At 39.7% G+C, this 26,345-nt stretch overlaps 1 protein-coding gene across 2 annotated transcripts in view; it reads left to right on the forward strand.

Moving 5' to 3' along the window:
• phf14 (PHD finger protein 14) overlaps positions 1–26,345 on the forward strand; it is a 102,371-nt gene that overhangs the window by 68,872 nt on the left and 7,154 nt on the right. For both annotated transcript variants that reach the window (XM_029513557.1, XM_029513558.1), the window contains exon 17: positions 8,062–8,179. In XM_029513557.1, the coding sequence (XP_029369417.1) occupies positions 8,062–8,179 (118 nt within the window). The remainder of the gene's footprint in view (positions 1–8,061; positions 8,180–26,345) is intronic.

The following is a 26,345-nucleotide window of genomic DNA, read 5'->3' on the forward strand; positions in this document are numbered from 1 at the left end:
GAGCTTGACAGCAATGATAGCGTATCATGCTAGCTGCCCCAACAAACTAGTTTATGCTCTTATTTCATGTTTCTTTTAAACTGGATGCTGTCACACTGTTTACGCTGACTGTTTTGACATTTGTCAGCACTGTTTGGACATTTTGCTCTTGCTCTCGTGATGCCCATTAGCATGTCAAGGTTGAAGCTGAACTGTCTGTGACGGCTCCATGTGCCTTTACTGTGCTGCTTTACATAACTCCTCTGAGTTCACTGGAAAGCAGTGATATCTGTCTAAATGAGTGATCCATATTAACATACTAGGATCCTGCAGTAGACCGTGGTTCTATTATGTGAATGAGTGGACTGCCCAAGGTCAGTTTTGCACAAAACAGAATGCCAGCCCATCTATCTTCCCCATGGCACACAGCAGCCATCACAAAGGGTTCATTAAGGAGCAGGACTTACGAGAGCATGCGTAGTCAGTTCAGCCTTGCTAAATAAAAAGAGCACTCCTGTGAAGTTTGGAAGGTCTTCAACCATCTCCAACAGTGAAACCAAAGACGGAGATTCATGTGAAATCAATTGCCAGTTTGTGTGCGTCATTAGCGGAGAACACACGCTTGGTCATATGTCTTTTATTCACTAGGTAGCCAGAGGGCACTTTAAAGTCCCATTGTTTGTGTGTGTGTTTCAGTGTAAGTGTTGGAGAGAGCATATTTGTGTTAGTGTGAAACAGCTGTTTGCTTATGCCCCTACAACTCATAAAACGCCAATTATCTAAGCCAATTACATTCCTACTCTGATTTTAGTAAATCTACCATGCTTAATGTGGAAACACTACAGGTGTATCATTACACCTGTTTCACAGCTTTTCTTTGTCTCGTGCCAGAGGGCTGCATTCCATAAATTTACGCTAATTACAGCTTGGCTACCCTCAGTTTACCCACTGTGTGCTGTTGGTTGGTTGTTGAATAGATAGTTCTGGTTTATTACAACATGGGTTCCGTTTTTGATTATCATTCCAAGAGATAAGTCACCAAATTAATTGCTGCAATATGGGATCATGCTGTCGGTCCAAACAAACTGTCAAGTTAGCCAAGGTATTTGAAGGGAGTGAAGGGTCAACTTCTCAGGGCTGCTCATTGTCCCTTTTCTCTCCAAATGAAGAGGTTTAAATCATTTGAAAGCTACTGCAACTGGGCAGGTGTGTTCTCTTCGCATTACATGACTGGCTAAGCTTATGTACTACCTATCTCGTTTTTCTGACTTCTTGTATTTCAGTGTTGATATGCACACATCCCATAAACATGAACATATGCTAACAATCTAATTAAAACAAATTAAACAATGTGAAACTTAAAAACTAAATTCTGCGTACTAGAGTTCCCCTCCATATTTTTAATGAGATATCTACCAGCTACATGCTCTTCCTCAGGCTAATTAACTACATACAGTCAGCATTTCAAATTGTTTATCAATGTGATATGTGTGCCAACACATTATATTCATATATTCACATTTCAAGTGCAAATACGATGATAGATGGACAATGGACTTCAATAAGGCTAGATTAAAAGATGGATGCTTTTATTTTGTAAAAATACATAATTCAATCCTAACAGTGCATGTAATCAGCACTCAGTACATAACAGAGAAATATACAAGCGCATCATAGCAAACAGGCTGTCATATTAAACCACAGAAACAGAAGATCATATTGACAGGAAAGGTCATGTTATGTGTATGTGTGCATGTGCGTGTCTGTCGCCTCTTCCAACACTGTGGAGCAATAAGATTTAACTGGATGCCTAAACTGTCCCACTAATGTGGCAGGCATGAAACTGCGGTATGTGGTGTTTTTACTAGTTTTGATCGACTGGTCCATTTGTTTGTTGTAACATGTATGTAACTGACCAGAATTATGGCAAAGTTGCTAAAGACAATAACTCCCATAATCCCATACTTCTGCCCTAGACCATCTCTTTTACCATTTTAACTTAATTATCGCACAATATGAAAAGTCACAGCATCAACAGAGTTCTTGCAATTCATCCTGAGGGAGAGATAAAACTAATTTTACATATATATATATTTTTTTCTGGTTAATGCAGTAAATATTGAGCTATTCACAGAACGTACTCTAAATGTACCACAGATATTTCACCTTGGATGAAGAATTAAAGTAGGCCTCATGCAGGTAATCCCCTCTGCTTCCTTTTAGTCCTGTTTCCAACACAGTTTACATTGTGAGACCATATAGTCTTTACAGTGGCTGTATTGAGTCATACACAACCACCATCCACTCCATTGCCTATATACACAGCAACCAACAGAGGTCACAGTGCATATTGAAATCACAGTGGCTGAATACTTCAGTTCACAAAATAATCACTGAAAATTACTTACATTAATAAAATGCAGTAATAAATTCCTGTAACTTCTCAAATGGGCATTGCTGAAGATTCCATACACTCATGATGATACAATGTAAAGTCCAGCACCATCAGAGATTATATAATTTGAAATTTCTGATTTGGGTTATGGATGATGAATGACTCAAAATGGTTTCATTGTATCAGAATTGTGTGGTAGTACTGGATAACATAATGGGTTGACTGAATTGTTAACTAACAACGCATCATTGGAAATTAGATCTCTCTGGAAACAATGGGACAACTGGAAGAATCAGTAAGGTTTATAAAACACTCAATATTGCACACACAATACACACAATAAAATGCATTAAAAGCAATGTGTCTGTCTGAACAAGAGAAAAGTGACATGTGACTGTAGTACAAAGAGAGCAGACTTTTCTTGTAATTATTTCTGAGGCTGGCTGCCCTTCAACAAGCTCCCTGGGTATGGTAAATACACACACACTACAATTAGAGTCAGTTATTTCCTAATCAATGAACAGATTCACATTCTGCAGTGAAAATCTGATAACAGCTGTAACACCCTGGGAGGTCAACCTGAACCCTCTCCATTCATCTCCATTTCTGGGGAAAGAAGGACAGAGAGGGGATTTGGAGGCCAGGGGAAATACTCAAAGCATTAGTGAAAAGTGCATAAATAAGCTCCAAAAGGTACTTTTTACCACCTGTGCAATCTACCTAGGACAGAGTTTTACACCCATTTATGTGACATTATTGACAAGCAGCAAATCACAAAGCACCGCAGGACATGCATAAAGGAAATATCAGTCTGAGAGTGGACTCAGTGTAAAGCTGCCATAACACAATGAAGAAAATATTTACCTTGAGAGCCTGTGGTGTTATATAAAGCATATATCTATATCATTTTTATTTCACTTTGATTCCCAGTAAATACCTGCAAAAGCTAATGGCATTCCTGTGACTCAGCTGTGCTTTGCGCTGTTTGACAGGAGTGACTGTTCATTGTCTATGCAGTGACTGTGTACAGCTTTCCAGGTTCAGTTCATCACAGTATATCTGGGCAGACATTCAGCATTTTTCTTAATCTTGTACATTGACAGTTTACTTCACAACACAGCCCACAAACATGACAGAAACAAGCAGAAATGTGGAATTGCAAATACGCGCAAGATGCAGACAAATGGTGTCTCTCTCTTTGCAGTCTCAATGTCATATTATGTGTGATGTTTACTTGTGCTGTCCCCTTACTTGAAAAGGGTTAGGGTTAGGGTTTGCCCACTGTGAATTCACTTTGTTTATCCAATGATCAGACACAATCTGTATCCTTTTATTTTGGATTCAGGCTTTGTTTTGTCACATTGGTTTAGATTAGGTGAAAAACCTTTGAAAAAGTAGAAACAATAGACAGTTACTACATAATGCAGTACAATATACAATTCTTCCTCTGGAGGAGAAATGTGTGGCTTTGCCATGTTGTGACTGAGAGAAACTGGGCTTTTTCTTTTGTGATTTGGTTTGGAGTGCAAACAGCAATACACTCAGTCAAGATTATAGTTTAAACTACATCAAAAATACTACTCCGGTCACTCTTAAACACCCTCACCACAGACTTTTTGAAAGTGCCATGTGGGAACTTGAACTATGGAGCTTCTCAAAAAACTGCACATCTTACCTGATGATGGTTTTCTCCTCAAACATCAAGTAAAAAGAAAACTGACATTTGCAGACATTTGGCCTGATTCTTAAATCAGTCTGGGATAAGTGACTCTGTGCCATGTCTACCTTAAGGCAAGTTTGTATGTACAGGACAATTCAAAGAGTTAAAAGCAAAATAAATTAAAGAGACAGAAACAAGTTAAGATACAAAAAATGCAAGTGCTTTGCAGGAGATTACTGAAATGCAGAAGTAAATAAAAATGTGTTTAATCTTGATTTGAAGCAATTAAGAGTTTCAGCAGCTCTGATACATTCTGGGAGTTAATTCCACAGCTGAGGTTCATAAAAGCTGAATGCTGCCTCACCATGTTTGTTTCTAACTGTTGGCACAGAAAGTAGTCTTGCCCTGATGACCTGAAGGTTGTGGTTGGTTCGGAATGGGCCATTAGATCAAAGATCCATTCTGGCCCTAAACCATTCAGATCCTCATAAACCAGCATCAAAATTTCAAGATCTATTCTGTGACAGACAGGCAGCCAGTGTGAAGATCTAAGAACAGGAGTGATATGGTTTGCTCTCTTGCTCTTAGTGAGAACTTAGGCTGCAGAGTCCTGAACTAACTGCAGCTGTTTAATGGGCTTTTTAGGGAGAAAATAATAGGCTGACTTCACTACTTTCTTAATGTGGCTGTTGAAATTCAAGTCTGAGTCCAGAACCCTACCCAGGTTTCTGGCTTGGCTGTTGCTCTTTAGCATCGTTGCTTGATGGTGGATGCTGATTTTTAATCTTTCTTCTTTGGCTCCAAACACTATTATTTCAGTTTTGTTTTCATTTAATTAAAGAGAATTATGGCACATCCACTCTTTAATTTCATCAATGCATTTGATCAATATCTGGATTGGAGTATAGTTTCCTGATGAGATGGTTATATAGATTTGTGTATCATCTGCATAATTATGGTACCAAATTTTGTTGCTTTTCATAACTTGAGCCATAAAAATATAGGTTAAACAACAAAATGGACACTTGGGGAACCCTGCAGGTTATTTTTGTTCACTCAGATTTGTAGTTTCGGAAAGAGACAAAATAGTCTCTGTCATTTAGATAGGGCTCAAACTAGCTAAGTGCTGTGTCCAAAAGTCCCACCCAGGTTTTCAATAGATCTAGTAAGATGTTATGATTGACTGTGGTGAATGCAGCACTAAGATCTAGTCTGACCAAGACTGAAATTTTGCCACTGTCTGTATTGGAGTGGATGTCATTTAGGACCTTCACTAATGCTGTCTCAGTATTGTGGTGTGGTCAAAAACCTGAATGGGAGACATCAAAACAATCATTCAGTGTCAGGAAGTTGTACAGCTGTTGAAATACACACTTGACAACCATGTGCTCAGGCTAAACAGTGAGTTGAATCTCTCTACTCTTCTCACCGGTTGTTAAGGGCCACTAATAAACACTTCAGCATCTAATCAATCCTATTTCAGCACCTCAGACTGCTTTTTCACTTAAGACAGGCAAGTTCTAGCACAGAGGTGTCCAAATCCGGTCCTGGAGGGCCACTGTCCTGCATGTTTTAGATGTTTCCTGCTCCAACACCCCTGATTCAAATGAGTGACTCCAGATCAGACTTCAGCAGAGCTTGATGACGAGCTGATCATTTGATTTGGACACCTCTGTTGTAGCACCAAACACAGACCAAGAGCTAAGCCTGTGCTTTTGACTGATTCTTAAGTCCATACTCTGCACCTATAGACTCTATGGTGAAAACAGACAATAAATTTAATGTCATTTTACTGTCTTCTTTGATGTTGTAATTTAAGTAATACTTGGAGACATGAGAGAGGATAAAACCATAAAGCCAATCTATGATCTTAACTTTAAGCTAATCAGAAAGGAAGAAATAGCTCTATTCACAACAATAGCTTGGATTCACAACAGAGCCTAGACAAGAGTGTGGTATGGGCATTTAGTCATAGTTATTGTCCAATAATATCAGTGTCTGCTTTCTGTCAGGATACAAGTAGGTGACTTTTCAGTTCTTTGTTCTAAAAACATTTCTGACAATTAATGTCTCTCATATGGCAGTCTTTACATGACGTTGATGAAATAGTTAAAGAATATAATTCTGCTTTTTTCAGTTCTGTAATATCAAATTCAGCCCAGACAGAGACAGTAATAGAATATATCAGTTTTTATTTATATTACTGGATGAGTTCAAAATAATGTCAGCAGGTCTTTTTTTCTCTGTATGTTTGATGAAAAATAGGTGTAATGCCAAATAAAGTCAGACATCACAGCTGTGAAGCATCTCGTATTGGCAGTGTCAGTTCTAATTAGTTGTTCCAGACACTGGAGGGAGAACCATGATGTTTGGCACCTGCCATGAATCCAGTATTTCCAGCACTTCAGCAGCATTGGTGTATGCTCATATATGTTTTGTTGACTGTTACATGCTGCCCATAGAGTTTTCTCCAGCCTGCTATTGGTTATAAATTTTTACATTCAGACTGAACCAGACTAGAATTGAGACCCTGTCCTTTTTTAAAATTTTTCACGTCATCTGTTGAATAAATGTTTCCCTAACCAGGCTCCAAGTGAAAACTTGGAGTATTCAGACACTTTGCTATGACACTTGAAATATAACTCAGATATCTGCCACTTCTCGTGATCATCTTAGCACTGTTTTGACACCTTGATGGAAGTAGAACTATGCAAAATTTTCTCAAAGAAATACACATGGCAGGTGCTTGGAGTTTGCAAAACAAGCACCCAAAGGACAGTCAGACAGTGAAAATTACATTCTATGGACTGAAATGCCCCAGTTTAAAACATCATATCTGGAGGGAACCAGGTACTGCTCATTACCTGCCAAACATCAAATAAGCACCATCCCACTAAGGAAGCATCAGACTGCTGAGAGAGGAAGACAGCTCAGGTTTGAAGAAAGGCTGAACAGGCCAAAATCTAAACCAATCCTCAGTAACAATATGGACCAGAGGGCTTGGGACCTCAGACTAGGGCAAAGCTTCACCTCCAAACCGGACAAGGACCTTCAGCCCACAAACCAAGACACCAACGAATGGTGGCTGCATCAATCTGAAAAAAAGTAAGAGGACAGAAGACTCTCTGGTAATATTCACTGTCATGCTTGTTCCAGATGCTAAACCTGCACAGCTGGTGGTCATATTCTCTTTATGCTTCTAAAAGTCAATGCATGAGCAATATTTTCAATTTTTGCATCTTACAGGTAAGAGAGGTATTCATCAAATCAAATCAAATCAGATTTATTTGTATAGCGCCAAATCATAACAAAGTTACATCAAGGCACTTTACATATAGAGCAGGTCTAGACCAAACTCGTTATAAATTTATTTAAAGAGACCCAACAGATCCCCCGATGAGCAGGAAAAACTTCCTTTAAGAGGCAGAAACCTCGAGCAGAACCAGGCTCAGGGGGGGCTGCCATCTGCCTCGACCGATTGGGTTGAGAGTGGGAGAGAGAGAGAGAGAGAGAGAGAGAGAGAGAGAGAGAGAGGCATTGGAGGGAGGGGGGGGGGGGGGGGGGGGGGGTGTAGGCAGGAACATGTTGTTGCATGAAGTTCATGGAGTTAAGCATCTGCTGCAGGCAAACTGTCTCTTCAGTGTGCCTGTCTTGTCTGCCCCACATTGCTTTATCTGAGGACATAGGCTTTGAGAGATCTGACAGGCATTTATCTGAAACTAAAAAGGCCTCAATTTATCTGGATGTTGCTACAACTCAGCCAATCCCAGGTCACATTGGACGAAGGTGGGGTAAAGCCTGAAGAGATCGCCAGTCCATTGCAGGGCCCGCTACAAACCAGTGGACAGTCATTGACATAAGGTCAACCCAGAACCATTACTGGGACTTTGGAATGCAATAACAAAATCTAACTGTCTGACAAAGGATTTTCCTTGTCATCATTCATCATCCCTCCTGAGCTGACCTCATTTTTTAAAAAAGACAGGTTTTATTTATGGCATAACACTTTTTTTTGTGTGTGCCTCAGGTGTGACCAGTGTCAGCTCTGCTATCACTTTGGGTGTCTGGACCCCCCACTGAAGAAATCCCCCAAGCAGACAGGATATGGCTGGATCTGCCAAGAATGTGACACATCCTCCTCCAAGGTCTGTGTACAGTATGAGTGTGCATGTTTGGGGCTCAGCTGGCCTCATCTTGACAAGAGATTTAAATGCTAAAATAAGACTCATGCATGACCTAATGCCCAAACGTCTCCATAACCACCGGGGATACAGTAGACTGCGGTGATTTCACATGGAAAAATACTGTATGTATCTATTTGTGTATTTGGATATTTAGGTATTCATTTATTTATATATGTCTTTACTGGTTAGACCTGTTCCCAACCTAAAAACTTAAAATTAGAAAGGCAAAGAGGCCAGCCAAGTAGGTGCCGAACAGGTATCTCAAAATAACTAGGCTTATGCCTTATACCCACAGTTATCTCTTTCCTCCTCCATGATGCAGAATTAAAACCTCATATTACAAGATAAGAATTGAAGCCCTTCATATGGCATTGTACTTAACACAAAAGAATTCATGCACTGTCCAAATGTCATTAAATGCACCACAAATCTCAGTCACAGTGATAACATGATAGTCAAATGAAACACTTACTCTTGTGTACATTGTTTCTAATGGTTTGGTTTTAATGCTTTTCACTGCCTCAAGTCAGTGATTCTGTCTGTTTTCAGTGCGTGATAGTGTGTGATAGTGTGCGACAGGCAGCTGATAACTGGAGATATTTGACTCAGTCCCAGAGCAGGTTAACTGTAACTTTTAGTGTCATCCACATTTCCTCTCAACTGATCATTTCTTGTGTAAAACAAAACTCTAGAGTGATTAAACAGTGTGACACAAACACCAGAAAACAGGATATTTACCCAAATTTATTTGCAGACAACCTGATGTCACTTAGGACCACACACATTAAATTTTGCTTCAAACCTCTTTTTGCCACTTGGGCTGCAGAAGACATACATGGATGCTCATCAACACAGAGAGCATAGTAGGTATATTCACTGACAATGTAACAATGTGCCAACAAAGCAAGTTGATTAAATTGAATTTAATCTTCATTTAATGTTTCACTTGCTGCTAAAATCTCAACTCCAAAAGAGAGAACAGAAAACAAGAAACAATCAGAAGAACACAACAAGGGACTAAAAACAAGTAATTAAGAAAAATGGTTGGGAAAATTATAATTATATAAAAAAAAATCTTTAAGTGATATACAAGGCTTTAGTTCGGGGCATTTGTGGTCCACTTCCTATTAATGGTGCGTATTGCCAAAAACCAGCTCTGCCAACATTAGTGGGGATGGAAGGGATGTCTAAGGTTAAGTGATTCACATAGCTGATAAAACATTGATTCAAAAGAAATTTCTAGGCAAACATAAAAATTTAGATATCATTGTTATTTTTTATGTAATGCGTGGTTTTTGTTTTCCTTTGTTTATTTTGGAGAATTGTTAATAAGGACAGAAAGAAATTAGCACCACTACTGTCTGCATTTAAATGAGAGAAGAAATGAAAACATTCTTCTCTGCATTTAAAATTAGTCTGTGATGAGAAGTAATCATTGGGGGGAATTAAAGCCATTCTGACAACAAGCCTGTGCTTAGATGGATCCTGGGAAATATTAAAATATATCATTGGTCAAAAAGGGACACTCATGTTATTCATGTAAAATATAAACAGCAGCAAACCAACCATGTCTGTTTCAAGAAAGCTTGACTGAGCCCCAACCAAAGTCCAAGATGTCTCTGCAAGGTCAGAGTGAAAGCACACATACAAGCCATAGCATGTTTTTATGGAGAAAACATATTTTTAAATCAGTAGTTTAAAAGGTTTGTAGAGTTCAACCAAGAGGACAGCTCTAATCTGTTTTTATCAAGGGAGAGGACGATCTCAAAATCAAATCAAATCAAATCAGATTTATTTGTATAGCGCCAAATCATAACAAAGTTACATCAAGGCACTTTACATATAGAGCAGGTCTAGACCAAACTCTTTATAAATTTATTTGAAGAGACCCAACAGATCCCCCGATGAGCAAGCACTTGGCAACAGTGGCAAGGAAAAACTTCCTTTAAGAGGCAGAAACCTCGAGCAGAACCAGGCTCAGGGGGGGCGGCCATCTGCCTCGACCGGTTGGGTTGGGTTGAGAGAGAGAGAGAGAGAGAGAGAGAGAGAGAGAGACAGGCAGGCAGGCATTGGAGGGGGGGGGGTGTAGGCAAGAACATGTTGTTGCATGAAGTTCATGGAGTTGAGCTGTAGTACAGAATTCATGAAATATGGGACCAGCAGGTGTTGCAGGAACATGGGATGGTGATGAGTCACCACCTGCAGGATGAGGACAGGGAGAGAGAGGAGAGGACCTGGGAGAGACAGAGACTTTGGCAGAACATGGTTAGTAAATGCAGTGTAAATGCTTAGAACTGGGTGAAACTGTTTTTTTTTTTTGTTGTTGTTTTTTTTTTAAGAAGGAGAGAGAGAGAAAGAGAGAAGCTCAGTCCTTCCCCCAGCAGCCTAGGCCTATAGCAGCATACCTAAAGAGTAGAGGACTTTTTAACTATAAGCTCTGTCATACAGGAAAGTTTTAAACCTGGTCTTGAAAGTTACTAAAGAGTCCGCCCCCCGGACCGATGCTGGGAGTTGGTTCCATAGAAGAGGAGCCTGATAACTGAACGATCTGCCTCCAGATTTACTCTTGGAGACTCTAGGAACCACAAGTAAACCTCCATCTAGAGAGTGGAGTGGCCTGCTAGGACAGTAAGGAACTATGAGCTCTCTGAGATATGATGGAGCTTGGCCATTAAGAGCTTTATATGTTAAAAGAAGGATTTTGAATTCTACTCCATATTTTACTGGCAGCCAATGAAGAGCAGCTAACACGGGAGAGATGTGATCTCTTTTCCGAGTTCCTGTTAATATTCGTGCAGCAGCGTTCTGAATTAACTGAAGGCCTTTTAGAGATTTGTTTGGACATCCAGATAGTAATGAGTTACAGTAGTCCAGCCTAGAAGTTACAAATGCATGGACTAGTTTTTCTGCATCATCCTGAGAAAGGATGTTTCTGATTTTCCTAATGTTTCTCAGGTGGAAGAAAGCTGCCCGACTAACTTGTTTTATGTGAGGGACAAAGGACATGTCCTGGTCAAAAATTACTCCAAGGTTTCTTACAGTGGAGCTGGAGGCCAAAGTAATGTCGTCCAAACTGATGAGATGATTAGATAGTATTTTTCTGAGGTGCTTAGGACCGAGTACAATAACTTCTGTTTTGTCAGAGTTGAGAAGTAAAAAATTTCCAGTCATCCAGACTTTTATGTCTTCAAGACATGTCTGCAGTCTGACTATCTGAGTGACTTCATTTGGCTTCATTGATAGGTACAGCTGAGTATCGTCTGCGTAGCAGTGGAAGTTGATGCTGTGTTTCCTGATAATGTTGCCTAGAGGAAGCAGATAAAGCGTAAAGAGGATTGGTCCAAGTACCGAACCCTGCGGGACTCCATGACTGACTACAGTACATGAGGAGGAGCTGTTGTTAACATGAACAAACTGATGTCTATCTGATAAGTAGGATGTGAACCACCTTAGTGCACTTCCTTTAATTCCAATTTCATGTTCCAGTCTCTGTAGTAAAATATTATGATCTATGGTGCCGAATGCAGCACTAAGATCTAGAAGGAGAAGTATGGAGGCTGATCCATTGTCTGAGGCCATTAGAATGTCATTGGAGACTTTAACCAGCGCTGTTTCTGTGCTATGATGGGCTCTAAATCTCAATGACTCAATGATCAATGATCAATGATCTCAATGACTGAACGTGCAGCTGTTAATATGCTGCCAAAAACTCCACTGCTGTTGTCACTGTATGTTTCGTAAAAGTGCATAGTTGTATTTTAATCAAGGATTCAAGGTTTAGGTTGGAGACATTAGACAGTAGACTCTCATTATCTATCACAGATATGAGGGCAATTGTGTGGGGTTACTACTAAGGAACGTCAACACAGCTCCCTGTCTACTGTAGTTGTGTGCAAGTTCTATCAAAGATAATTCAGACTCAAGTCACAGGACTTTTTTAATTTTTTTATTTTCATTTTGTACATTTTCAAAATGACAGAAAGGGAAAGGGGCTGCAGAAAAGGTTTGGGTGCTCTGAATAGTTAGTACCAGGTAGCTCCTCCCCTGACAACTATCACAGCTTGTAAAAGTCTTTCAGACTTGCTTTTCTAGCAATCCTATGAGCAGTTCTCTCTGGTATTTTTCTTGGTCTCTCAGACCTTATCTTGACCTCCACTGTTCCTGTGAACTGCCATTTTTTAATTACATTTCAATCTGAGGAAATGGGTACCTGAAAATGCTTATGGCCTACTCCTGCTTTGTCAGTGTCAGTCTTTTTCATTTTCAGAGTGCTACGCAACTGCTTAGAGGAATCCATGGCTGCTGATTGCTGAGACAAGGGTAGAGGAGTCTGGGTATTTATGAAACTTTAGAATTACCAGTGCCTGGCCTTTCCTAACAGCAAATGTGAACAAGACTTTTTCATAATGCAGACTCAAATGTTTTTTTTGTTTTGTTTTTTTTTATTGCCTAAAGGTTAACCATTCACCATCAGCTTGTGAATGCAAGTGTCCTTGGATTTGTCAATTTGTAAAATTGATAACCCATAAAGTAAATACAGTATAGCACTTATCTATCACTTATCAGACTCAACACAAAGTGACAGGATAAATCCAAACACTAGAGATTTCTTCTCAACCAAGCAGGATAACTAAAAGGAAGAATATTACGTTCAAACATAGGAACAGGCTAAAACTTGAGGCCACAGTTTAAGCTGGCTGAGCAGGCAAAGCAGGGCAAGGTGAGATCCAGACAAGCTGAACAGCAACAGAGAGCACTAGTTCCAACAAGGAATGAACAGCAGAGCACAGTTTATGTCGTTATGTAGTCAGACTGGTCCACACAAACCAGTCTCTACAATCACAGCGACATTGGGAAGAAGCAGAGCGCATGGGGTCAGGACACTACTGTATCCATCTTAAAAATTAAAATCTTCAAAATCTGGATTTAATTTTCATTATAATACTGGTGGTGTAACGGTACATGCATCCATACCCAACTGTTCAGTACGAATACTCATTGGTAAAGAACTGCACTTTGTCCAGGGAATTGTCTTATGTTTCCCTATTTTCATTTTTTGATTTGAAAATAAATGAAAAACAAGGTCACTTTCTTTTTTTGTGAGTTTTCTTGTTTTTTTTTCGCATTTTCACCAAAAATGTACTGAACAGTGATTTCAAAACAAGGTACATATTGAATCGTGACTTCATTCCACCCCTATAAAATGCGCATCCGTGTGACGTCATCCCTGCAAGACTTTTTTTTCTACTTGTTTGCTTGTTTTTAATTGAATGATATTGCAATAAAGAACAACATTTGGCCATCTCTTAACATAATTGATAAATGTATCCCCATTTCCATCTCACTTGAATCTAGTGGTCTGTCCTGCTAGGTTTGCTGATGTTGAAAACAGGGGCTGATTGATGCCAGCAAAGTGGAAATTAAATATAAAAGCAGTATTAGTAGTGGAATTGCTGAACCACAGGAAGCATACATGCAATTTTGAAGAAAACTAAATGCTCTCTTTCATTGATGAATGGTCAGCTTATAAAATCTAATCATTTTTAAAATGTTATATATTAGTCTGTTTTTTGAAACTTTGGAATTACAGTGTTGAACTTTCCTATCTCACTCTCCAGCGGTGGTCAGAAAGCATAGGGAAAGGTGCTGCTATCTTCCAGGGCTGAAAGAGTCACGTCTCCTCCAGGTTCAATTACCCAAGTCCGTCTTATGATGCTTAATATTTATTTTTAAACAAACCCAACACTTTTTCCACTAATTTATAACTTGTACTGCTACTTAGCTCTATTCTCTCTTATCTCATGAACATACTCATGAACACACACAGAGGCACACACGTCATCACCACGCTCTCTCTTAAAGGGGCACTCACACACATTGCCTACTCTCACAACACTACCACCACTATGGATGACAATTACATAATGTCACTCCATCACTGTACAGAAATTAACACAATTAACACACTTTATATATAAAATGAAGTTAATTATCAGTTATCAATCCAGTTCAGTCCATTTGTAAGGGAAGAAGGTTAGGTGAATATGAGTGCTTGACTTCATGTCCCTCCTTTTTCTTTAGATTAGAGCAGAGAGGATGTACAGTATGACAATCCCTTTTTTTACATACGTATGTGTCTTTTTTGGCAGAGCATGAAAGGCATTAGTAACACATTATATGGCTAAGACCATTCTTCCAGAGCTCTAGTTTAGCGATCAGAAGCAGTCAGAATAGAATTCAGAATATTTCCAGAACCAAACATCCACACCAGTATGAATTTTACCTTAAACAGTCTGGATAACACTAGAATATGCTTATAGAGTGCTTACAATCTCTCCACCTTTTTTATGAACACTGTCTATGACTAGAGTCAGTCCACCCACTCACCAAACCAGCAAGGTGACGTCGGCTGGCAGACAGGCCTTTGAGGGTGCAGACTCAGACTGTGAGAGTGCTGTCTTGGCCTTTGGGGAGCAAGTCCCCACCAGTGCTGCTCCAACACTCCACCCCCACTGGCCTGAAGGTCCCCATCAGCAGTAGAGTCTGGAGGCAGGGTGCAGGGTGTCACAGCTCTGTTCTCCTGGTTCCCCTCTTCATTCTTCCACTCTCCCTGCCTCTGCTTCACTCCACCTCTCAGCCACGCCCCCTCATCAGCTCTACTCCGCTCACCTGGTTGCTCAGCTGCAGCTTGTCTCATCAGCCTGGCATATAAACTCGTCCAGTACTCTCACTCCTTGCCAGATTGTTCTACTATGAGAGACTCTCCAGCGGGCCTTCTTTGCCTGACCTCCTGGGGCCGACCCTGCATGTACCCGACCTGCAATATCTGGATCAGCATTCTGGGCCTGCTGCAGCTCCCCTGGAGACCAGACACTGAACAGCCCAGAGTTGTTTGTCTTAGTGCGGTAGGTTCTTTCAGCGAGCTCCATACTGTCCATGCTAGCAGGGAAAATGTCATCTACCCCCACTGGATTCTCTGCTGGTGACACTCTGTGTCCCTCTACCCCCACTGGACTCAACATCACCTGAATTACATCTGAGTCCAAGTCACACTGCACGGCTTGATGACTGGTGTTCTCTGTGTGAAGAGAGGGGTCCGGGAGCTTACATGGACAGTACTGGCGGCATGGTTTCCTAGAGAGACTATCAGTATTGGTATGGACGATGGACAATTTCCAAGTCATACTCGGCTAGCCTCTCCAGCCACCTAGCGAGCTGTCCTTCAGGCTCTTTGGACCTGCTGTGGTCTGTGCGTACGATCAAGGGCCGCCCCAGGAGGTACTGCCAAAAATGTCTTGTGAATTCCACCACAGCGAGCACTTCACACTGTGTGGTGCAGTAATTCTGCTCGGCTTCTGACATTTTGCGACTACCATAGGCCAGCACACGCTCTTCACCTTGTTGGATGTGTGAGAGCACCATGCCAATGCCCGCATCGCTTGCATCAGTATCCAATATTATGTCGCCTGGGTCAAGCGGATAACCCAGGACCGGAGCTGTGGTCGACCGCTGTACTCCATTGGAAGTGACCATATTTCTTATTTAGGGCATCAAAGGGCTCAGCCACAGCAGCTCCTCCACAAAGTGCCTATAATATGACGCAAGGCCGACAAACTTACAGACCTTCTGGGCTGACGTCAGCGTCGGCCACTCCTTCACCTTCCAGATCTTATTGGGGTCAGTGGCCACACCGTCCTCCGAAACAATGTGGCTCAGTTAGGCTACCTGGCGATGAAAAAGGCAGCATTTGGCGGGCTTTAACTTGAGGTTGGCCTGGTGGAGACAGTCAAACACACACATTGCCTACTGTCACAACAACTGGATATTTGTCTTGTAATACACATGTCTAAAAAGTTAGGTCTTTTAGGTGGCACCAGGAATGCATATGTACGCACTTGGGATGTGTGAACCTAAATTTATGGAAGCAGATAAGTCGCACATAGTGCTGCATGGTTATAGTATGTACCATATTTTTCGCACTATGTTGTTAAGAGACAACATTGTCCAGCATCACACTAACTTCAGGTGTTTGCTATCGCTGGCAACGATAAGCAGTACTGCTGCCATTTTTTGTAATACCGGTACGCACTGTGCTTCGCTTTATATACATTTTATCATGTGCCTTATAACGCGGTGTGCCTTATGTATGAAAACAGACCCGTTCATTGATATTGCGCCTTATGGTCTGCAAAATACAGTATATATAACATAACAACATATAACATACTCATACCATTCATATACACATAAACATAGTTCTATCAAGAAAATATCAAAAGAGTATGGCAAAAAAACACTTCAAAATAAATAAAATAAAACCATATTCAAAGATAAAAATACTATCAGAATCAGAACCACTTATCACTATAAGTTTAAATGAAAAACTCAATGGCAGTTTTGCACAAGGCTATTTGAATATGGACTACATAAGAAATAGCATTTCTAATCATATCACAGATATTTAAAGATACAATTGCCCTACAGCCCAACACCAGAAACTCTCAGCAGATGTTTGAAGCTTCCAGGCTGTATTCAAGCATACCCCTCCCCCTGATCTGAGCATTCTGGTGGTAATGGTGGTCCACCACGTTCCGATGTAATGCCTGCATTTACAAAAGAAAGGTGGCTAATTGTAGGCTGTTGAGTTGTAAAATCTAAGCCAGCAACTTTTTAGCTGTCCGCTGGGCATTGTGGCAGGAGTGAGAAAACCCTGGGTTTGCCTTCTTTGTTCAATAGGGAAGGTGGAGAGAGGCAGGAAATGTGGGAGACAGATTGAGAGAGAGACTGACATGCATTAAAAGTTACATGGAGTGGAACCAGAAGTTCAACAGAACAACTAATACTTGGATATGTTTGTGTTTTTAAACGTAACATTGAGCACCGATGACACAAACTCAAACACTTTGCTTTTCCTGAGTAAAACCAGTGTTTTATCATCTGATGAGCAAGAATCTCATGTCACATCAATCTTTTTTGTTTTTGTTTTTTGCTTTTTTAAGTAGATGATCTGTTATACAGAAAGGTTTCACAGGAATAAGCTTTAATCGCCTTAACTGTTGTGTTGCAGTGTGTCTCCTGTTGTCTTAAAGCAGTCTCCATAAACCATATACCAGTGACATTTCTTTTTCAGGTTTTTAAGGCCACTGGTGTTAACAGTTGCCTTGTTGGCTGGGCTGTAATCCAGCATAAAAATGTTAACACACATGATTTTCTTTAATGACACACAACGTTTCTTGGGACAAGTTGCGCCACAAACTTGGCTCCATATTATCCAGTCTAATTCTCCTATTTGTTTTTATGAAAGCTTTTCATATTATACAGAATTCCCTGAGTGAGTATGGTTTGAAAGTTGAGTGAAATATTGTGATGTTGGTTCAAAAACAATTTGTTCTTTAGTAGGAGATGGGAAGTGAACATAGTTTTATGGGTTAGGAACAGATGTGTTTTACTACTGTAGATCTTCTACAGTGAAGCCAAATAGTAGGTAACATAAGTCGGTTACTTGGGAATTTCTCCCCCTCAACTTTGTATATTATCTCCTGATTCTACCATCTCTTCGACTTTCCTTTCTCCTTCCCCTCGAAGCATCTGGTCCCTGTGAAGTTGCTCCCATCCTCCTCCCCTTCCTCATGCCTGCTTGTTGAGATCAAAAGGGAAAACCTTTGGGCTTTGGCTTGTTTTGTTCCAGAACAGGGGAACCTTTAACTGGAGACAACATTTTTACTGTTGACATGACAAATCATTGTGAACATTTACTTACCTTCAGCAAGAAGAGATCACTTGTGTTCAGTTAGAATAGAACGCATTATCTTTATTGCCATTATACGTCACATAATGAAATTAAAGGTGCTTTAAGTTTATTCAAAGCATTCATTATAACAATCTGTTTATGGCCTACATTAGAATGTCCATTGTGTATATATACATAAAGGGTGAATGATTTCTTATTTGGAAGAATTTTGATTGTTCGATTTGAGTTAATCTGGCACATTGAAGAAGCGTGTTTAAGATACAAATGGATGAAAAAGGCCAACACGTGTAGACCATTTTTGAATTGCAAGGTTTCCATTTTGAGAGACAGTGAAGAATGTGACATTTTTGAAAAAGCTTGGTGTACAGACCATTTAAGGCGCAAGGTGTTCAGAGTGTCTCGGTAATAGCAAGTGTGGGGAGATAATTGACTCCACTAAGGGCATCTAAAAAGCACTCTGAGATGAGAGCTGTATTTAAGGAAAGTTTTATTATCGTCTTCTAAATGCCAAGCCATGCACCATTTTTACCTGTCGGGGGAGAATGTTTCTTAAATGCCAACATTAAGTGCAGAATATTACCTGATCATTGCGACTGAGATTCAGCTGCTGGAAGAGATAGGGGACGGCCATCCTCTCTTCCTAACAGTCTTCTACAAAGAATGGTACAGGAAGTGATTTGTCAGAGCACCCTGCAGCCACTTCTCTTATCTGAGAGGAAAATGTAGGTTATCTGAAGAATGAGGTGTGCAGGAGGCAGCACATGGTATCTTTCAGTATGTGATGCTGCCCACAGTTCTGGTTGCCTTCTTGTTTGAAAGTTAGTCTCTTTATTTTGAACCATAGGTTTGTTTGAAAAAAAGATTACAGTAAATGGCATACTTTTCTATTAGTACTCAATCTCTGCCTTGTCCACAGAAATTAATGCAAAGACAAGAGTGTGAATATATGTCCCATATTGTCATAGTAAGTCATAGCAAAAGGCAATGGTGACAGTTCATTAGTTCCCTGGTCGATTACTATATGTGAAGAGATGTAACCCAAACTGAGAAAATGGCTCACGCAGGGGTTTTAATGGACGAAAACCCAGATAAGACAGTTTTAATGCTGACCGACAAATCAAACTACCTCTTCACATGAAGCCATGCTACAGACTCTGTGAGGTTGTACATATCACACAGCTAACACATTCACTACGGAAATGCTAATTTGCTGTGCGAAGTGTAATGTTTCCCATATTTGTCACATTAATGTACTATTTGATTTGATATTTCATTGACAAACAACAAAGATGTAGAAAGGTCAGAGAGAGTTAGTTCAGAATATTTGTAATTAATAGTAAAACTGTAATTGATAATTATGATTTAAGGATCTGAAAACTGTTATTGGATTTAATTTCATTAACATTAATACTAACTGGATTTAGATTCATCGATGAAAATGATAATTGTATGCATCCAATCAAAATTACACCTGCAACACAATAAATGGAAAATTCAGGAAGTATTCAGAGGATGAGTTGAACATTGCAGGTATCACTGAGTAAAACACCAAATCAAACACATCTGAGGGTTTTTAGTCATTCTTTTAGATTCCTGCCAGTAATATGCTGATATGTATGAAAGGGAAATGTGTACAAGACCAAACATCAAACAATATTATTAACATAGCTCCTGTCAAAGAAAACAATCCCTCCTTGTGCCTGTTTATGTTTCTCTCATTGTCTCCTACTAAAGGTCACAGTCAATGGGTTTCTGTCTATGAGGTTGTGATTACTCATAGAGTAATGCCATTAATGACGGTTTGTACCGCTACATTGTGTTGTTTGGCGATTGTAAAACAGTAGAAATTAGAGAGGAGTTGCTGGTTCACAGTGCTGCAGGAAATTCCAGGAGCTGAGCACTGCTGTCGTACACATTTCTGTTGAGCAAAGGGGCAGTAAAAGGCTTTATTAGACAGGCTTAAGTTCATTATGGACGCTGTGTTTCACCCAGCCTGCTCGATTTAGATAAACCTTACTCTGACCAAGGCCACATTCCTCCCCCGGTCCTCACAGAATTGATTTGAGTAATAAAGTGACAGACTTGCCGTAATATAAGTATGGCCTTTTATTCAAGTCTGTCACTGTGCCAAGGGGCACTTGTTAAGGCTTGATTTACACCCTTGCAGCGCTGCCTAGCATGCTGGGCTCCACGGTGAATCAGACCAGAAGATTTGGATAAAAGGTTTGAAATGCCAAAAGCTGTTAAAGTTACTCAGGCAGTGTTTAAAATATTCAACTATGAACTTATGTGGGATGTACTACTTTCTCTGCACTCTGACTTGTTGTCATCAAAAGGATTGCAGCTGTGGAATTTATTGTCCATAAAAGTTTAATTTTCTTTACTTCCTCCACAGGCATAGGCCTACTCCCACTCAGGAAATAGTTTCTAAGTCCTGTTATGAACTCTGAGTCTTCAGCTCTGTGTGCATGTATGACAATGATGTCCTTAAGGTTACTGTTTTTACACCACAAGGTCCTTGTAAGACCAATGTACCTCAAGCGACTCCAATTTTAGATGGTTTGTAGCAGCAGACATACACTGAAATGTCATTCCCGTTTCAGAGAGATTATATTTACAAACTGTGCCATCAATCAGAGGCTTCCTCACTTGACCTGTGAAAGACTGTAATTAAGTTAGCCTAATTAAGTTAATGAAGTATCACACTTGGGTGACTTTACTATGTCGAGTTAATTGGAAGAAAAATAGGCATCATTACTCATCACATAGCCTGGTATTTAGAGTGAAGTGCAAGGAACGCATTTTGTTCTGCCAGCCCTTCATCCAGTGGGCATTTATCTTGGTGGAAAGATGTTTTTACCGTTCCCTCTCCTGAACAGGATGCTTCAGGAGCCAGGGAGTTTTGTGGTGCAAACATTCACTTTCAGCTCAAAGATGAACTCTTTAGTTGGTGGGAGGTCCAGTGTCACGATCAAGGTGATCTCACTTCCAATTTGTTATTGTGCACAAGATAGAGTAAGAGTTTGAAATCGGCACTCAAAGGTTAAGGCTTCTATGACGTCACATAACAGGTTTATGGCCATTATTCATAGCTTCTTATGAGAAATGCGCCAGTGTTTAAACACAAGTGTCTAATTAGAAAAAATGAAGAGGTGACATTTTATATTCAAAAGGCAATAGGCCAACTTCACAATTTTGTAATATTCTGCAGAGGATTTTTCTAGCCTTAAATTAATGCCTTGACTGAAAATTATAATATTGTATGGATTACATTTTTTAGATTACATTATATTAGATAAAATAAGATTATTTTCTGTGTGAGCCTGGACAGACATGGATGTTAGCTCAACTTCAGTGTTTGGTGGAGGCGAACAACAGTGAAGCAGAGAAGCAGGCCTCCAAAGTGTTTTCTTTAGAAACCTGATTGGTTTAATCAGTATCACTGGTGCATTTATGGAATGAAGATAAATCCCTGAGTGTGATTTGAATTTGTTGCTCTCCACTTTCCCTTATCTGCAGTCAAGTATAATCTTAATACCACAAGGACTGTGCCATCAATAAGCGCCAGAGTTGAGTGTAGTCATTTACTCAGGCATATTAGGTACTTAAAACACAATGACCTCATCAATGATGGTTGTCTTTTAGATGTTGCCAGTTTAACTAAAGTTTAATGTGATTTAAAGGTGATTCGGGGCATCTTAACTAGCCTGCAGGGAGCACAGGACATGGTCAGTGGAGGCCAGGCGGGATGCCAACGATGAAGGGAAAATCAATGGCTAGGAGTCACCTCAATCACTTTAACTAGGCGCTACAGACGCTCATGCCCCTCTCAGGGTCCAATTTGCGGAGTAAACAGGAGTGTGTGATTGCTGTTGGGGTCCCCAGAGGCCCAACGATGCATTTCTTTAGGCCTGGCTCAATTTTAATAACCCTCTAAGTGGAGAGTCTATATGATGCCACTTGTTGGACCCTCCCCAGTATTTTATGGCCATAAAATGTAGCAGACAGAAAGCGGAAACATCCACTGCTCCTGCTGTGTGGGAAGGATGAACACTATATTGTCTGGGTATTCTGAATACAAACACTTTCTACATTTTCAACTTATTTTTCAAAACAAAACAATATTATTTGTATCTAAAATACATGTATAACATGTATAACTAACTTTAAATTTCATGTATGTATATGTATCTATACATGCATGTATATAATAGCTTAGTTGTGTGTCCAGTTCCTGTTGGAAAGCAGGTTCGGGGAAAGGAAAAAAACAAATCCAAAAAATTGCACAATATAAAAGTATAAATCAAAAAGCTTTAATGACGCTTTGTAATTAAAGTGAGGAAGATCCCAGCATTTCTTCATAGCATGTAATACAATTTTGTCACTTTGGATAGAGCAAAGTTTGAAAGTGACAGGATGAATGAAACCTTACTCAGGTTTCTGACTGAGTAAGTCACAGGTAGTGCCTTTTCTTCACTGCATTATTGGTTATGAATGAACAATTGACAGTGTGTAAAAAGACCATTAATTACAGATGCAGGACTAGTGATAAATATACAGCTGTTTATTTTTACACCACAGCTGGTAGCAATGAGTGTATTAAACAAAACATCATCATCAACTGATGCATGTGATTAGCCAACTCAAAGCTGAATAGTAATTCAGCTGCTTACATGCCATGCTTGAAGACAGAAGAACAAATCATAATTTTTTATACTTTTGCTTTTCCTTATATACATATATGCTTGTGTGTGTGTATGTATTAAAAAGTTAAGTTAGTAGTTAGTATTAAGTTACAGTAGGATTTGGGATACATAAGGCTGCTCTGTTTTGCTCAAAGGAACATGTACGGAGTCAGTTACACACTCGCTGTGTAGTCAGATACATTTGACAAAATGCTCATCATGGCTATAAATCACACTAAATGGGCACGAGAAGAAAGGCTCTTGATCATAACAGAAAAGTTTCATAAACTGCAGCCTGCTGAAGTCTCTATTTCTCTGCTATCAGCATGACTTTCCTTGTCGTGCTATACAGATATCAGTGTTGTCAGCTCATCTTATTTCTCTGGACTGGCTCATTACGGGAACATAAGGTTTCCAGTAACCCTCCAACCTCACTTTACCTTAGTATATCTATATATATACACAAGTATTGTAAGTATAGCATGTGGATGCAGATCCTGAAAAAGTCAGTTTCAATCATATTTAACGTAACACAAGCTGCAGTTTCAAGTATTAAATACTTTGTTACTATACAGTGAAATGCTAGACTGAAGCTGAATGTGGAAATCTTTGTATCTTAGCATCAGCCCCGTGGAGACTGTAGAGCAGTGGTGACATGTAGGCAGGGGATCTGTGGGATGAAGGTCTTTCCTGGCTCAAAATGAGGTGGAGGTAACACCATCCTGATCATGTAGGGACATCTGCATGTGCAGCTGCACCCAACTGGAAATTCCAAAAACTCAAAGCTAATAATTATTGAGTCACTAACTCACAAATTCTTGAAATTTCAAAGACAAATTAATTTTTTCATTGAAAAATTTGAATATTCTCTGAGTTCCTCCCCAGAGAAAATCCTTTAAATCACATTAACAAATTCAATGCTCATGCTGTCTGAATTTCTTTAACCTTTACCAATCATATTTTTGGCTGAATGAGTGCATCCTCTGTGATTTATTTTTAATTAATTAATGTATTTATTTATTGCTGTTTTGCTGTCAGAGTCATTCACCTGTGACAAAAAAAAAAACTGTGTGAATACTGCTTATTGATATGAACTGCAAAATTAAGAAGACATTTTGACTGACTAAGAAAATATCACATTGCTCATAATGAATTGTGCTCTAATTTAGGACATCAGGACATGGATTATTGTTTAGTAAAGACTTGAGGTGGGGGGTCACAGCTAGCCGAGCTGAAGTCCTAAAGCTCTCTAATTAACATATTACAGCCAATGTATTTACAGTTTTAGTTAAAATGACATGCTGGAACAGTTTTATTGTGGCTAGCAATTATAAATAATTCATGGGCCTTATGATCAGCAGAGAGTGTAAATTCTATTCAACCTCAGTCCAAAATGACTATTCCTCTAACTATTCAAATTAGTTTGGTTCAAACTAAGAAACAAACAATGAACTATCACTACAACAATTTGTGGTTTCAGTCTCAAAATTAATAAACATCACAAAATAACATGACTGTAATATATGACCTCCAGGTGGGAGAGATGTCAGTGCTCACTAATTAAAACCAGCTGCTATCGCCTGCCATCCTCCACAGTTTCTGGTGTTATAATTGGATGAAAGTCAGACTGAGAGAACAGAGCCAGGACCAAACATGTCCTGCATGTAAGAGAAAAACTGCAGGATTCTGTCGCTGTATGGTTTTTAATGAGGAATTATTCATGACATGTATTTTCTGTGTATGAACCAGGCAATGTGATTTACATGCATTAGTGGTGCAGAGAAAAAATGTGTGAATTGCTGTTAAATATTTCACATAAGAGTCATTATACCATGAAAGACACTCACCACTTACTGTCATCTTTATTTCCATTCTACAAGAAATTTTGTCATTTTCTCCTTGTGATGTTTAGAAACAAAGCATAAATGCATAAGTAGTGTTTCTACTATGCTCAACACCGAGACTCGTTTATGTCACAGTCTAGTCGCACAGCCTTTTTCGCTGCTTAGGAAATGGCGAAGATGGGAGACATGGCAAGCTTTAAAAGTGCACAAATAGAAATGTATTAACAAAATTAGTAGTTAATTCACAAAATTGCTCAAATTAAAGTAAGTGTGGAAGTCAGTCATCAGCGGTGCCTGCATGTATAGATGTGTGCAGATGTATGGAACAAGCTAAAGAAGAAAAACTGTAGCAGCAGCTGTGCCCGTGCTCCAATCTGTCCAAAGAGAGAGCGAGAGCAGGCAGGAGTGGAGCTTTTAACAGAGCGAGGTGTGGCTAATCAGGCTGATCATACTGACAACACCCTCCGTCCCTGCTTCCTGCAGAAATGCAGGGACAACTAGAGGATTGGAGGGGTTTATGATTCTCTTCTTAATTCTGATTGCTTCAAAAATGAGACAGAGAGACAGAAGCTTTCCCTTTCCCTCTTCTCCGAGGTATCTTTACTTATTGAGGCAGTTAAAAAAAAAAAAACCTGCTTGCAAATTTTACCTATGATTAAATTAGGCGCTGCCTTGTAAGTTCACCTCGGTATCAGTCACACCTCACTAAAAGGAAATAGGTTTCTTGGGATAAAAAATGGGCGTTAAAGAATGCCCTTTGTAATAAATGAAATGGGAATTGCAAATATGCACCGTCATGAAACGGAATTGTGCTCTCTGGTGATGGGTGTGTGGGTGCTAAGGAGCAGAAGTGCTAGGGGCAGTGATGGTTAAATGTAGCGAGTAACGCACTGCCGGAACAGGCTAATGAAGCCGCTGTTTATGACCCACTGGAATTGTGGCATCACTTGAATTGCAACAATATTCCAATGCGCACACAGAGGAGCCTAAGCAAGCACACTCACACACACTCAACATTGTGCCTTTATCTACCAAATGTGGTGTTGTTTTTAGTGAATTTTATTAATGTCTTAAAGTTTTTGGAGGAGAAAGGGAAGAATGTGCGAAACTGAAAAGTGCTATAGGGGGCCACATGCCCAACAATCTAAAACACATCAGGAGAGTTTTGTCAGTGAAAGCACACACAGATGTTTAGGCATTTCATTCATTCTTTCATCTTTTACCACTTATCAGGGCCTGGTGGAGCCAATCCCAGCTGACATCAGGTTTTGGTGAAGTATAGCTTGGACTGGGCAGGTCGCCAATCTGTCACAAGGCTGACATATAGAGACAAACAACCATTAACACTCACATGCATGGGCAATCTATAGTCACCGATCGACTTAGACATCTTTAAATTGTGAAAGAAACAAAGTAGCTGGAGGAAACCCATGCAGGCACAGGCAGAACATGGAAAGACCCAGGCCCGGGAATCAAATCCATGACCATGCAATATCGCACAACAACCACTCCACTGTGCCACCCAGGTTTAGGAACAAATCAGTTGAAAGACAATAACACACGAAGGCCCACATTGGAACCCCTAACAGCAGATAGACCAAATAATACCTTCACTTTTTATTTTGATGACAGAGATTCAGGACTAGACTGAAATCACTCATCATCAAGTCATCGTCTCTCACTCTCTTTTGTTTTCATTGTTCCTGTTGCCAACCACCTACTTTGATAATGTAGTGTTTGCTACATATGAAATGTTTTAGCACCAAATTATACATATATATATATATATATATATATATATATATATATATATATATATATATATATATATAGAGAGAGAGAGAGAG

Source organism: Echeneis naucrates, chromosome 11, assembly GCF_900963305.1.
Source record: "Echeneis naucrates chromosome 11, fEcheNa1.1, whole genome shotgun sequence".
Lineage (NCBI taxonomy): Eukaryota > Metazoa > Chordata > Actinopteri > Carangiformes > Echeneidae > Echeneis > Echeneis naucrates.